At 41.5% G+C, this 14,915-nt stretch overlaps 1 protein-coding gene across 1 annotated transcript in view; it reads left to right on the top strand.

Annotated features, from left to right (window-relative positions):
* itga9 (integrin, alpha 9) overlaps positions 1–14,915 on the top strand; it is a 62,423-nt gene that overhangs the window by 7,012 nt on the left and 40,496 nt on the right. The window contains exons 6-15 of the mRNA XM_049600336.1: positions 1,998–2,127; positions 2,691–2,776; positions 2,869–2,931; positions 3,392–3,529; positions 3,955–4,060; positions 7,143–7,237; positions 8,368–8,458; positions 8,791–8,836; positions 8,950–9,104; positions 11,512–11,672. Of these exons, the coding sequence (XP_049456293.1) occupies positions 1,998–2,127; positions 2,691–2,776; positions 2,869–2,931; positions 3,392–3,529; positions 3,955–4,060; positions 7,143–7,237; positions 8,368–8,458; positions 8,791–8,836; positions 8,950–9,104; positions 11,512–11,672 (1,071 nt within the window). The remainder of the gene's footprint in view (positions 1–1,997; positions 2,128–2,690; positions 2,777–2,868; positions 2,932–3,391; positions 3,530–3,954; positions 4,061–7,142; positions 7,238–8,367; positions 8,459–8,790; positions 8,837–8,949; positions 9,105–11,511; positions 11,673–14,915) is intronic.

Raw genomic sequence — 14,915 nt, forward strand, 5'->3', positions numbered from 1 at the left:
CTAATCACGTCTTCAAATGATTTACAGTCTTTTCATGTTACATAATAATAGGGGCTATTAGTTATCTTTCCCTCTGCCTCTGTTTTCTCATAAAGTGACAGATATTCTCAGTTGACTTCCGTTATCACACATCTCGTGTTTCAAAGAACCATTTCCTCCTCACTCTTTGTTGACTCTGACTCTCTGGTAGATAGTTAGCAGAGACCTTATACATGGGGCTGAGGGTTTTTTTTCCCCAAAGTTGCTTAAGATGTCAAATGATGTGGAAAATTCTGCAGTCAAATACACTGTACATGAGTATTTGTATCAAAGCAGCCAGCGCTCTGCTGACTAACAGCTGATAACTGTTAGCTTATGTTTCCATAGGAAGATACTGGAGGAAAGGCTGCCGCGGCCTCACTTGACCTGGTGTGGCTCCACAGATAAAGCGTTTAAGAAAATACACGTTTCCTTTTCTCTATAGCATAGATGCACAGCTGTTTTTGTACTAACATATGGCATCCTCCTAGCGGCACAATACCTTTTTGTGTATCTTACAAATGTCTTTGGAAAGGTGAAAGTGCTGCAGTGAGCAGAACAGCTCAAATAGATTTAACATATAAATGCCTTCGAGCAAAAAATATAGTATGACAGGAAAAATGTGCATATGAGGACTAAATTTCAATTTGAAAAATGTATATTTTACCAGTGTAGACATTTTGTTTTCTGTGCATTAGCAACATAATTCTTTCCTGATGTTGCCCGTGAGGAACATGTTCAGTGAGGGTCCTTTTCCAAGTCTCGAGTTACAGTTACGCTCAATTTGGGACATACAGTAAAGTACAGTGGACTGTAAGTGACTTAAAAATGTGTCCTCAGAGCACAGCTGTGCCCGCAGGGTGAAACTGGGGAGAAGGAATCTGATGAAAATGTCATGTAATTTGAGCAGTTTTTTCTTTATTTTACCTCTGCTAAATAACATTATTTTAGACATGTGAAGGCGTCCTCTTGGGCGGTGGGAAACTTTGCCTTTAACTATACTTTACTTGTGCATGATAGACTCGAGAGCACACAGCATTCACCCACATGGCTTTGCTTTAAAAATCCTTTCACAGATACTTAAATGAAATCATTTGACGTGTGTGTTTCAAGAGCCTGTGAAAGTGTTGTTCACTGCTCACTGCTGCACTAACAGGAGTGTTTGACGTCATGTTTTAGGGATTAACTGCATGAGGAGCTCGTACGTGGAGCCTCGTCAGTTTTCACTGTATGAGATGTTTTGGTCCACATCATGTGAAAGCTGTAAAAAACACCGGAGATAAGATTTTTGGCTTCAGGAAATAAGAGATTCAGATAACACAATGCAGCTACTGTTTAAAACCGAAGTGAAACTCATCAAGCCCACTTTTTTCGCAGACTGAGGACGTCAGTGTTGATCTGTTAAAGCATTTGAACGAGCCCCCCTTTGGAAGAATGTGAGGAATTCAAAGAAAGGATGTCCAACTGTTAAACCTTATCCTCGCCTGAACCATGGCGCCCAGATGTTTGACACCACAGCACAGGGGATATACAGTACTGTATATTGCATAGTGAGGTCTTGACAGTGTCGCTCAGTTTGTGAGAGCTCTCTGGGTTGACTAGACATCCAATGAGAGATGACATAGTGCCAGCTTTGACTAAAATCACTAATTAAAATCAGGACTTTTAGAGCAGTTGAAACATTGCCGTGCTCTGGTCCCTGCAATAGCTGTGGAGCATCACAACAGAGAACAACTCATTTTACAGCTGTCAGTTTGCTTGTGCTCTGAATTCCTTATCACATCAAAGGGGGCAGCTTCAGCTGGCCGTCTGGCTTTGTGGTTAAGAGCAGATAGCACAAACCAGTCTGTGGCCGCTGGTTAACCAGACGTTCACCCAACAGCGTCCCCCCCCCCCAACCACTGTCTTCAGCAAGCTATAGTGGTGCACATAAAAAGGTGAATCACAGTCATTTGAGTGAATGTGGTTTTCATTTACAGGAGCTGGTGGTGATGGGGGCGCCGGGGTCATACTACTGGACCGGGACGATTAAGGTTTACAACCTGACTTCTGACTCATTCTACAGCCCGAACAAAGAAGACATTGACTCCCACAGATACAGCTACCTTGGTGAGAGCCTGCTCATGAGGATGATTGTGTTAAAGGAACAGTGTGTAGGATTTAAGGGAGGATTTAGTAGCATCTAGCGGCGGACTTCAGATTGCAACCAGCTGAAACTTCTCCTGGTCTGAACTCCTTCGGTGTTCTTTGTTAGAGAAGTTTTTACCAGGAGCCAAATTATCTACAGAGGTCTCTTCCTCTCCAAAACAAACGGATGCAGTGATTTAAATCAACAAAGACAAGCAGTTTCACGTTACAAATCAGTGTTTCTGGACTTATCTAGACCTAGTATTTGGTTTGTTCATTCTGGGCTACTGTAGAAACATGGTGGAGTAACATGGCAATCTCTGTGGACGAGGACTTGTCCCCTATGCAGATATAAACAGCTCATTCTCAGGCAATGAAAACACAGCAATCCTTATTTTCAGATGATTATACACTTAATAGAATATACTTATTATATTATATTCCATTTCTGCCAATATATCTCCCTAAATCCTACACACTGGACATTTAAATGTTAAAATTATGAGAAAAAACCCACTGTAACTGATTACTTCCTGTGTCTCCAGGCTACGCTGTGACTGCTGGACACTTCTCCTCTCCTAATGTGATCGACATAGCTGCAGGGGCGCCTCAGCACAGCGGCAGTGGAAAAGTGGGGACTTCTTCTCTTGTCTTATTTCCAGCTGTTGAGTTGAAGTCCTCTTTGTGTTGCTCGTTACAGTGACCTGTTTTTCTCCCACACAGGTTTACATTTTCAAAATCGACGGTGTGTCTTTGGTGAAGAGTTTTCAAGCCTCAGGGAAAATGGTACGAGCACAGATATGGTCTTGTCCTGGTTTTAATCATTATGCAGCACATATTTTGCATAGAGGCTATTGTTACACCATAGGACCATATGTTATTTAAGCTAACCTGCCTCAGGGATCATATAGTTACGTTGCAGACATGCTACTCTGATTGCTTTGTTGTCAGAACCGCACTGGTTATGTCTGCCTAAAGTGTTTAGACAGCAACAGTGCTTTAAAGAAGGAACACACTTGCCAGAAGCAAAGCCAGGGAGGTAGCTAATGCTCTCCATTCAGAGTAAATAAAAGGAAGTCAGGGTGGCTTTAAGACATAAGTTGTGTAAATATTCCTTTAGTGTTGGTGTAGATATATAAAAGGGGTGGTAAATCCAGTCAGAGCGTGAATTGTATGTCAATGGTATGATCTGAAGAAGAAGTGTCTGTGATCTGACCCATTGCTCTGTGGCTCGGCTTGGTTCCAGATGGGCTCTTACTTTGGCTCCTCATTATGTGCAGTTGATCTGAACCAGGACGGCCTGTCGGACCTGCTGGTGGGGGCACCCATGCACAGCCAGCTCCGGGATGAGGGCCAGGTGTCTGTGTACCTCAGTAAGGGCAATGTGAGTGGGATCTGTGGGTCAGTGGGAACATGACACCATAACTTGGAGATTTATTGTTTACTATATCCACTCTTTGTCTTTGAACATTTCTATACGCTATTATTGTCTGCAGTGTTTGTAGCCTTGCTCATGTTTGATTTCTTTCTGACCATGTTTGTTATGATAGTAGAATAAAACAGCTCAGCTGTGAAATGATTATACCGACAAAGACCAAAGCTTCTGTTTGTACATTCTGTATTTATGAGTTATTCCAAGGAAGGTGACTGTCTGTTTGGTTGTTAAATTATGTGGATAGAAAGCCAACTAACTGCAGTCTGGGCCAGAGAATGTTATCTGACAGCAATAACTTCACTGCAGCAGGACCTGTCTTTGTTCTCCTGCCAGCTCAGTATATAAACTGCTATCTTGCCTGCTTCTGTTTTCAGGGGGTGATGGAGGAGCACGCTGTTTTGAATGGTGACAATGCTTTCAATGCGCACTTTGGAGAATGTATCGCGGCAATCGGAGACATTGATGACGATGGATATCAAGGTCAGAACAAAGGATCATAATAACACATTAGCAACTGCCTGCTGGACTTCATAAACATGTTTTACAGTGTAACCACAAACTAGCTCGTGCAGGACCTTTTGACTGTATCACATGGTCTTCACCAGCAGGTGAAGTTTGCTCAGTTGTAGAGCAGCAATGATTTATGATTTACTTTTAAAGGTCCAGTTTGTAGGATTTAGGGTCATGTATTGCCAGAAATGGAATATAATATTCATAACAATGTTTTCCTTAGTTTCTAATTACCTGAAACTAAAAAATACTGTGTATTTAATACTTAAGAAAGGGCTGCTTATATCTACATACAGAGTGGATCCTCTTTAATCATGTTGTTTCTACAGTAGCCCAGAACAGACAAACCAAACTCTGGCTATAGGGCCATTTGCGTTTTTGTGTTGGCCACTGTCGTTCTATACGCTTGACACGTGAGAAGTTTCTATTGGCTGCAACTGCAACCTCAGTGCTGGGTGCCTCTAAATCCTACACACTAGATCTTTAAATTAATGGCCAACTATTTTGATAATTGATTAATGAGTTTTAGTCATTTTTTAAAGAACAAACTCAACATTTTTATATTTTATTTTAGCGTCTTAAGTGTGAATATGTTTTCGTTTCTTCACTCCTCTGTGACAGTAAACTTAATATCTTTGGGGTGTGGACAAAACAAGACATTTGAGAACATCATCTTGGGCTTTGGGAAACACTGATTGACATTTTTACCATTTTCTGACATTCTATAGACCAAACGACCAATTGATTAATCAAAAAAACTATAATCAACAGATTAATTGACAATGAAAGTAAAAGTTTGTTGCAGCCCTACTCAGCTGTCACTTTAGATGTTCTAGCATTGCATTGTTCTGAGCACGTTTAGGACATCCACATTGTCTTTTATATTTTATTATGTAGTTATAATATTATAATTCTTTATACATGCATACTTTTTTTTATCTATCTAATAAAATATTCCATATGTTTTAAAAGAGACAGTATGGAAGTGTAATGCATTCACTTCAGAAAAAAATGCTCTGTTTTTTTGATTTGAGATAATAATCTCATAAATTCTCATTTTTTCTGAATTATGAGATAATTATCTTATTAATTTAAAAAAAAACTTCACGGAAGGAGACTTTAATGCAGTTATTTTTCTGGAAGTGAATTCATTTTGCTTCCGTAAGATGTTACACTCCTAGTGTTTAAACATTTTGTATTTTGCCAATCCAAAAAAATAGTGGTACCTAACCTGTGGGTCGGGATTCCTTCAGCAGGTCACAACATAAAGGTCATGAGATGATTAATGAGGTAGGGAACAAGAGGCAAATTTCTGCTACAAATTTCACTTTCACTTTTATCTTTGATTTTCTTTGAAATTTGCATAGTTTTGCCTCTTTGAGTATTTGCAGTTATTCAGTAACAGAACCTGAGAAGTTTAGAGGTGAGGGAACTGCTCACAGGCATCTGAAACCCATGACAAGGGGTCACAAGTAGGCATCACTTTCCTTGAAGGGGTCAAAAGCCAAAAAGGTTTGGAAGCACTGATATACAGGACCACACTGGAGCTTTAACATGTTTTAGTGTTGTTTAGTGGAAGTGACACTTTTTACAACCATGCCACAAGTTTGAAGATATTTTCAACCATGTGGAATTTGCTGCAACTTAAAACCTGCTCAGAACAGGTTCACCACACCGTGTAACCACATGATTTTTTTTGTTATTGTTGAAGGCTAATTATTGTTGTAATGTGACACCTTAAGAGGAGAGAGTCTTCTAAAAAGAATCCTTTGAATCAGTTTCTGCAATACAAACCAAAAAACAGATCGTGTTCATTTCCTCTTGTGTCTCAGATGCCAGAGAGTCCTTGAATGCACCAAGAGACGGTCTTTAAATCAAAATCTGGTATTGTCTTTTAACCACTAAAGTATCTCTGGGCACAGAAATTGTTTGCAAGACTGGAGCCACTGGTGAGAGGTCAGAGCTCAAATGGGGGTCGTGTTTTTATATGTAATGGTCCTGCATTTCTCTATGAATCTATAAACCAGGCAACGGCAACCACTTTTCAATAATATACAGTCTTATTCGTGTGACACTGTCCTGTAGTCATGCAACAAAGCTATTTCCTCTGTCATCTGGTGAATAATAAAGTCAAACAGTTTATATTCTCCACATCAGCCCACAAGCAAATGTTGGCTGGTTGAGACTCTCAGGAGGTGCAACAAAACCCATCATTTTCATAGACATTTTGTTTTGATTAACATGCGGCGAGGGGGATCTTTAGAAAATATTGCCCTCTCTCACCCTCGTGTGCACAGCGTCATCCAGTCACAAACTAAATTATCCGCACACACAGACATACATTTACACTGTCTGTTTTCCTGGCACATGCAAGGCTTGGCTGAAAGGGCTCGACTTGGCGCCCATTGCAAGCTCGAGGCTGGAAGCTGCTGCCCGGTTTCATCTCCTTGTGAGATACGCCTCAAGGCTTGCAGCCTGGCACTAAGTGTGTGCGGAGAAAGATGGCAGCTGAGAAGCATAACTCATCTTGTAACTCGTCGGTCTTGGAGTGTCGAAAGTGCCAGACTTGCTCCCTGCCTGACGATCTATTATTTACAGCCAAACTGCTCTTATTTAATTTGAGAGAACTACTGTAGAAATCAGAATACACATTTGCTTTCACTAAGAACAAATTATTTGTTCAATTCTGCCTCTCCATAATGAGCTCATTATTGTGGCATATTTAAAAGTGCCACTTTTTTACCAGCTCTGCTTTGGAATGCTGCACCACATGGTGAGGAAGTGTTTTGGTTTATAAAAAGAAAGTTTATATATGGACTTTTTGTGGAAATGGGATAAGGAGACATTGTTTCAGTGCTCTTGCCAGCACTTTATAGTCTTGTTTCCACTCTCTCAGAGGTCGCACAAGTTTTATGGCCACTAACAACACTTAATTGTCTCTCTTACTGTAACAGCTTGTTCCCAGGATTAATGAAGGCTTTTGTACACATTCCCAAACACACACATTCATTTCTATGCTGACCTTTCACAGAAACACTTTTTGTCCCCTCAGATGTAGCCATAGGAGCACCTAAAGAGGATGACTATGGAGGAGCTGTTTATATCTACCACGGGGACGCCACAGGAATCATCAGCAAATACTCCATGGTAAGAATTCATAGTGTCACACAGCAAGCCAATATCATGTAGATCTTTGTTATTTAATTTAAGTGAAGAAATACCTTTATGTGAGTCTCTTCTTGTCTCTAGTTGTAGTTTCTGTTGTTTCTCATGCTAAATTTAGATGAAAGGCATGAGTTCACCTTGTGTATCGAGCAGAAGTTGAGTCATGTGTGGTAAAGTCGCAGGTGGTGATGTAGCCTTGGGAATACACAGAAAGCCCACGTAGCTCTGAATGAGGAGCAAGCAGTTCCTGGTGGACTAGTGTGTGCTCACTTTACTTCTGTGATTTTTGATCAAGACGTTCAGTTGTCCTCTCAAAAACAAGAGGACCCGCTGATTTAAACTAATAAAAACACTGAATAACGCAGTTTCATGTTAAAAAAAAAAAAAATCAGTGTTTTTCCAGTGCTCTCATTGCGGAGGTTTTGCTAACTATGGTGGTCAACGCAAAAACATAAATGGCCCTATGTAGAATGAGCGTTTGGTTTGCCGCTCTGGGCAACTGCAGACATGGCAAAACAATATGGCAATCTTCGTAGACGAGGACCCGCTCCCTATGTAGATATAAATGGCTCGTTCTAAGGAAACGAAAATGCAAGGCTTCTTATTTTCAGGTGAATATACACTGAAGAAAACATACTTATTATATTAAATTCCATGTCTGCCAATATTTCCGTCTAAATCCTACACACTGGACCTTTAAGACGTGGGGAAACAGCTAGCCTCTATCCAAAGCTATAGAACAATCCACCTACCACCATCTCTAAAGCTCTTATTAACACAATTTAGTAGTTTAGTTTATCTAATTAGTACTAAAACGTCAGTAATGGTGACAAGTTGTGGTTTTACAAGGAGTTGGGTGCTGTAATTATTTCCTAGCATTTAGAGGTGTTGATAGGTGTAATTTCTGGACTCTGGAGTGAGCCAGACTAGCTGTTTCCCTGTGTTTCCAGTCCTAATGCTAAGCTAACAAATGTGTTATTTACTGTAAATCTATAAAACCAGCCATTATTCATCTGTGGAAAACAAACTGAGCAAAAACAAATCATACAATGTGTTCTTTTTCTCATTTTGGCGCCCATGTGTTATTTGAAGGCTGGTATTATGTGTTTTAGAAACTGTCTGGGCGCAGTGTAAACCCTGGTCTGCAGATGTTTGGCCAGTCAATCTCAGGCAATGTGGACATGGATGGCAACGGATACGCAGGTAAGATCATACCAGACTAGATGAAGGCTTAAGTACGTCAGGAAAATAAGATAAAAACATCACATATGAAAGGATGAGATGATGAAATATTTGAGTTTTTGCCCTCTTGGTATTTGACTTTCAGTGTCTTGCAGTAGCAGTGCAAAGACTCGTGATAGAGGCATCTTGTTTACTGCATTCCACAGCTGACATTCAGACTCAGACAACATAACTGTTAAAGACCTCTGTGCATTGTTTTGGATCTGCAGGTGTGAAGAGTGCTGTGAGCAGATGTTGCATTGATATCCTCTTTTTGGCGTTCCAAATCAATCATGTTTATGTTGTCATTGTAGATGTCACCATCGGAGCCTTCATGTCAGACAGTGTGGTGCTGCTGAGGTGAGTAACTGGGTCACTCTCTGTGACACTGCACCATTTTTTTCTACGTCTGAGTCATCTTAATGTCCAGTCTTTCCCACACTGTGTTCCTGTGTCGGTCGATGTGGTTGCAGGACCCGGCCTGTCATTACAGTGGATGTCTCCATCTTCCTGCCCGTCTCCATCAACATCTCTGTGCCACAGTGCCACGAGGGCCAGCAGAACCTAAACTGCTTCAATGTTACTGTTTGCATGCGCTTCCGGGGAAGACAGTTGCCCGGACAGATAGGTGAGGACACATCTTAACAAGAGAAACCTCACAAAAGTTGAGGAGTAGAGAGTAAAATTAAAAAAAAAGAAACATGCATACCACTGAGTTGCAGAATGCAAAATACTTTAATCATATTTCGTTTTTGTGACTTAAGGGAATAGTTTGATATACTGGGAGTTTTGCTTAGCTTTTTTGCAGAGACTTACGAAATTGATACCACTTGTGTCTGTGTGGAGCTAATGCGAGGAGGCAATTAACTTTGCTTAGCATAATCACTTAAAGCAGCAGCTAGCCTGGCACCCTCCAAAGAAAAAAAACACACCTACTGTCACCTCTAAAACTTAAGTATTTAAGACGTTGTATCTCATGTCTTTCTTCACTGTGCACCCAGGCACAGTGGCACAAGCCTCAACATTACTGTGAATTTTGAAGGTGAATCTCAAAAGCCATAAACCGTAGTAATCATCTGTCACTGGTCTTCATCATACAGAGCATGTTTTGGTCATTTTTTGTTGTTATGATGTAAAGTTTATACTCCTTGAGATTTTGGTGGTCATTTAAATGGAGAAAATATGTAAACATGATCATGCTGAGCAATCCTCCCCGGGCTCGGACACGGTTGTGTGGTTAGCCTTTGGCCCACAGTGGACTGTCAGCGCATTTGGCTGATGCTTTACCCTTCAGCCCTTGCTAACTGACTCTTGGGTGCAGTGTCTGTTGAGTGCTGAGGTGCAGCCCTGTTTCAGTGTTTGGGTGTGGTCATTCACTGCCCACCCCAGGGGAGCAGGAGCCCTGTCGTTATGTAATGACTACGTCCTGGCTTGCAGCAATAAAGCCTCTCTGTTTAGCCGTCTGGCGAAAACTATGGAAAGTGTAGCACTATGTGTTTGGTGACTCCCTTAATGAAACCTTCCTTTGCCTCCTCTGGAGTGAGCTCATGGCGTTCCCTCTGTTGGACGGAGGAAACAGTAGGCTATGGTGCGACAGGGGTGTGTTTGCCACCCTTCCCACTGTTTTACCAGTGTAACACCCTCTTGAAGCAATTACTCCAAACTGAGGCTGATTCATTCAGAGGAATGAGTTTTAAATGGCCAGAGGCCCATATATGGTTTTCCTGGAAATATTGCTAATGTTTACTTCATGCGTATGATTTCTCAATTCTAAATAAATTTAAAGCTGTTTTGCGTCTTAATGACACTATGGCCAGGGGTGGAACCAGCAGGAATGTTGTTATTGAAATATTTTCTCTCACAGTAATACTGGTTCAGTCCCACCAGCAGGAAAATGACTTCCCTTTTTTTTCAAGTCATGTCTGCTTACCTTAAAGGGACAGTTCACCAAAAAAAAAATCCAAAATACAGATTTTTCTCTTACTTGTAGTGCTATTTATTAGTCTAGATTCTTTTGGTGTGAGTTGAAGAGTGTTGGAGATATTAGCTGTAGAGATGTCTGCCTTCTGTCTAATGTAATAGCACTAGATGGCACTCGGTTTTTAGCGCTCAAAGCACCCAAAAAATACATGTGAAAGGCTCAACAGCAATGTCTCTTTCCAGAAATCATGACCTGGTTACTCAAGATAATCCACAGACCTTCTTGTGAGCAGTTTCATGTAGGAACTATTTTCTTTCTACTGAACTACGCCTGCTAACCGTTATAACTCAGCCAAGGTGGATGCCATTAGTATTTACATCTCAGGTTGTCACAAGCACAAGACTCGTTCATGAGGACATGTGTGCCTTCTCCTGTGTGGTAATAAGGTTGGTGGGTGTAGTTCGGTATAAAGAAAATAGTTTCTACATGAAACTGCAAACAACAAGGTCTGTGCATTATCTTGAGTAACTGGGTACAAGCCGAGTGCCATCTAGTTCCACTATTTTCGAAAGAGGGCAGACATCTTTATAGCGAATATCTCCAACAGTCAGCAACAACCTTTCAATTTTGGGGTGAAATATGCTTTAAAACTATAAAAAAATATCTGCACAAGAGGGTTATTTTCATGTATAAATTCAGTTTGAGCGAATGTATAATTTAGCTGTCTGTCCTGGCTTGTGAATGAATCTAATCTGATTTCCGATTGTCTGACGCCAAGGTTAAGTCAGTGTTCCTCACAGTAGCAAACCTATAGGCAATTACATTGAATGCATTGACATTAGCACTGTTTTCATAACACACTGTGGAACAAAGGACTCTTGTTAAGTGAAAGTAATATCAGATGATTTGACCAAGAAATGTCAAACATGTTCCCATCTTCCCTCTACATTCATTTCACTGCAATAAGCCATAATTCATCTTTAACCATGATTTGATGGCAGTTACCAAAAAACCAAACCCTGCATACTTGAAGCGTTTCTCAAAATTAACTTTACTCTAACGACCATCGCTGTCAGTTCATCTTTTGTGCAACCACTTCTCTGTCTCTTCTCAGAGTTGCTGTACAACTTGACAGCTGATGTGGATAAGCGACAGAAGAGCCAGCCCTCGCGGGTCTACTTCACTCAGAGTGGATCTCAGATCAGCCAGATGAGTCAGCAGCTCAGCTTGGACATCAACAGGGAGGAGTGCCAACGCTACACCGCCTACGTTAAGGTAAGGTTGGACTTTCTGGTCTCAGTGTTGGCTATGTTTGCGCTGGGTTGTCCATGTGCTGCTCATGTCCTCGGCTGATCTCTCTGCTGCTTTCACATAACCTTGAGCTCTCTCACCCCGCAATGTTGATGTGTGATATGAGTTATTTGCTTATGTGGTCTGTTTTTATTTCTTATCTGTTTATGTGGCTTTTGGTGGGAGCATCAAAGTCCATGCGCTTCCAGCTGAAATGTTTACACAAAGAAAAACAAGAGGAAAATTAAAATGTCAAGATAAATTAAAGGCCATCCCATATCCCATGGCATAGGAGCAGTGGTTGCTGTGGCTGGAGGCTACGGATCAGCAGGCATCTGCTGGGAAGCTCTTTGTGACATCCTGCTGAGTTAGGTTAAAGGTAACAGTCAGACACTTGATGATTCGTGAAACCATGCTGCTCAAGTGTGCGTCTGCAGAAACTGACAGAAACAGGAAACAGAGTCTTCTTTGTCATTGCATAGTCCCTCTATTGTGTTACCCTGTGATTTAGCCGTGCAGCCTCACAGAGGGTCCTCGTCCTGAGGGCATCATCCATGTTTCACCTCCGCTAATACGGAGGCCCACTACAGACCTGTCAATTTCACTGGCATTCTTAACTGTGCTCTCCAGGCGCTTTCACCGTGGGAGGCTGAGCTGCTGACAGAGGGGGGCTGTCATTACCACGCCTGCCTCTCTTCCTTCAGCCATTCACACCATAATGACTGTACATCACACAGAGCAGTCGCAGCATTAAGCTCCCTTTATTCATCGCAACATACACATCACAGTTATCAAGGTTTATTCGTTAAAGTCTGGCGTGTGTTTACCCAGGCTTTTCAATAAACCTGGACAGAGGAATCTAACATTTCAAATTTAATTTTCACCTCCATGCATTTAAGTTTCTACACACAGAACATTAACAGGAGGGTAAGTCATGTAAAGTAATGTTTCTGCCTAAAGTAAATCGGACATTTCAACCAAACATCTTTTGGTTTGTGGGTGGGCGAGTGAATTATCACTCAGTCGTAGCTCGTAGCTGCCACATATCTGTGGCATCTCTCTGGCTGTGAGATAAACACACTTATACTTTAAGTGCCATCCATCAGGCCAGATGTTACTTCAGGGGTGAGCTGTAGTTTGCAGCTTAAAGCACTAATGTTGCTGCATGAAATAACACTTTGATGTTGTTAAAGGAATCTTTTTTGGGAAATTTGGGGTAAAATTGTTGAGGTTTTATGAGGGGTTATGTGCTGAACCTTTTTTGGCCAGGCGCAATAATTTACTAAAGTCTCCAACGTTTTTCACATTTTAGTCTGTACAGTTTAAAGGTATGCTGGGCAGAAATTTATGGTCATTGTTTTTAAAGACAACATTCAGACTTGGCCCCTCTTCTGCCTATGCTGCTTGTATGTACACTGCAAGCTACTCTTGTAAGGCCATTAATATACTTGCTGCAAACAATGCGACCGCGTCATGGCTGCCATGCGTGATCTGTGTGATCTGTGGCGGAACCTTTTGAAGAGAGACTGACAGACCTGGTGCGGAACTACCTGCATCTCTATGATGTTTCCACGCGGTTACATAGTGACATAGTTCTTCTTCCTCATCAAGCATATCAAGGGCATCCATGTTTGTTCACAATACCCGGCATGCACTACCAATTATATTTCTGTTGTCTGCCCCAAGTGGAGACCGCCAGTATTGTGCATTTTGGCTGCGTAGTGCTGCAGCAAGTATATACACAGACACGGTGCATTGTGTGTACGTACATTCAAGCGGCAAGTCTATTACGGCTCTAAGAATGTTACATTTGTTGTAATGGAAAAGATGATACTTTAGCAAGCTAACTAAGCTAACCACCGACACCTACCTGCCCAACAGAAAACAGACCAACTCTCCATCCTCTCCTCAAGTACTGAAAGTGAAAGTTAAAGCAAACTCTAGATCCACTCTCATTTTGGTGAGTTTTGTTGGCTTAGTGGCTTGGTTTGCATGGGGGTTTTGTTTTCAGTGCCGTGTCCGCAGTTTTCATAGCTTCCTCTTGGACTCATGATGCTTACGGTCTGGTTGCTACTTTTTTAAAAAAGTCCCGTCCTCACCTGTGCGCTGTTAGTGGCAGGGGGGGTATACACTAACAAACATCCCAAACACAGCAAAGTAAGACAATGCAGGCAGGGAGCAGGGTCTCTGCAGGTAAATACACTGCCACACACTTCTAGTGGGTCAGAAGTTATGGTTAAGGAGAATAAACTTTGTACGAGTTTATACATTGTTTTTGAGGTCAAACCCGTGTAGTATATCTTCAAAGCCCCTCTCCCACTGGACAAATAACGCACTAACATCTGGCTTTTTTCTTTAATGGCAAATGTTACAACTGGCATTCAGTCCCAGGACAGATGACTCTGAATTAGTCACAGGTATGTGTTGGCTCCAGCTCCAATTGGCTGTGATTGGCAATGATGTAATGACACCCGGGTGGAGGTGTAAACTTTCACCCCCTTTCCAGCAAATGTAATGACGCACCACCACAAATGCGGTCCGCCGCCGTCCAAGCAGCACCCAGACATTGTTCCAAATTAGTCAGCACCAAGTTTGAAAAAGAGACTGAATAAGTCATAGATATAAAAAGGAAGTAACCGCCATAACATTTTCACTGACCTTTATGCTGCTTTCTACTGTTTACAAACCTGTTGGTGGGCATGTTTGCGACATTGAATGTAGCACGTCAATGCACGAAAGACAAAATCAGAAAGGCATACTCATCTACTGCAGAGCCATGTACTAGACTCTGGTCTACTGGCAACAGGAAAGGAGCCTATCACTTATTTTTAGCGTGTTTTCCTGCATTTAAGAAACCCGCATATTGGCACTAACTTTGGTTGAACAAGAGTATAAGCAATTAGTAAGTGGATTTAATTACCCTGAGACAAATCCAGGCTGGTTGTTTCCCTCTGTTTCCATTATGATCAGCTAAATTTACCCTCTCTTGGTATCAATCTTTTCATCTTATTCTCAGGGAAAACAAGGGAATTGTGAAGTGTGTTTCCCAAAATGTCAAAGTATCCCTTTAATCGACAGTAAATGTTTCCATTTACAGATGACGCAGATGTCACTACATCTTCCCGTCTGTATTAGTATTTGGCTTGGCTCAAATGAGGTGTGAAGTGTGGCATGGTTGCCACTCTAGCTGTGTGGATTATTATTTTTCTCTACATGTGGCCACAAATT

This window comes from Epinephelus fuscoguttatus, linkage group LG16 (genome assembly GCF_011397635.1).
Source record: "Epinephelus fuscoguttatus linkage group LG16, E.fuscoguttatus.final_Chr_v1".
Lineage (NCBI taxonomy): Eukaryota > Metazoa > Chordata > Actinopteri > Perciformes > Serranidae > Epinephelus > Epinephelus fuscoguttatus.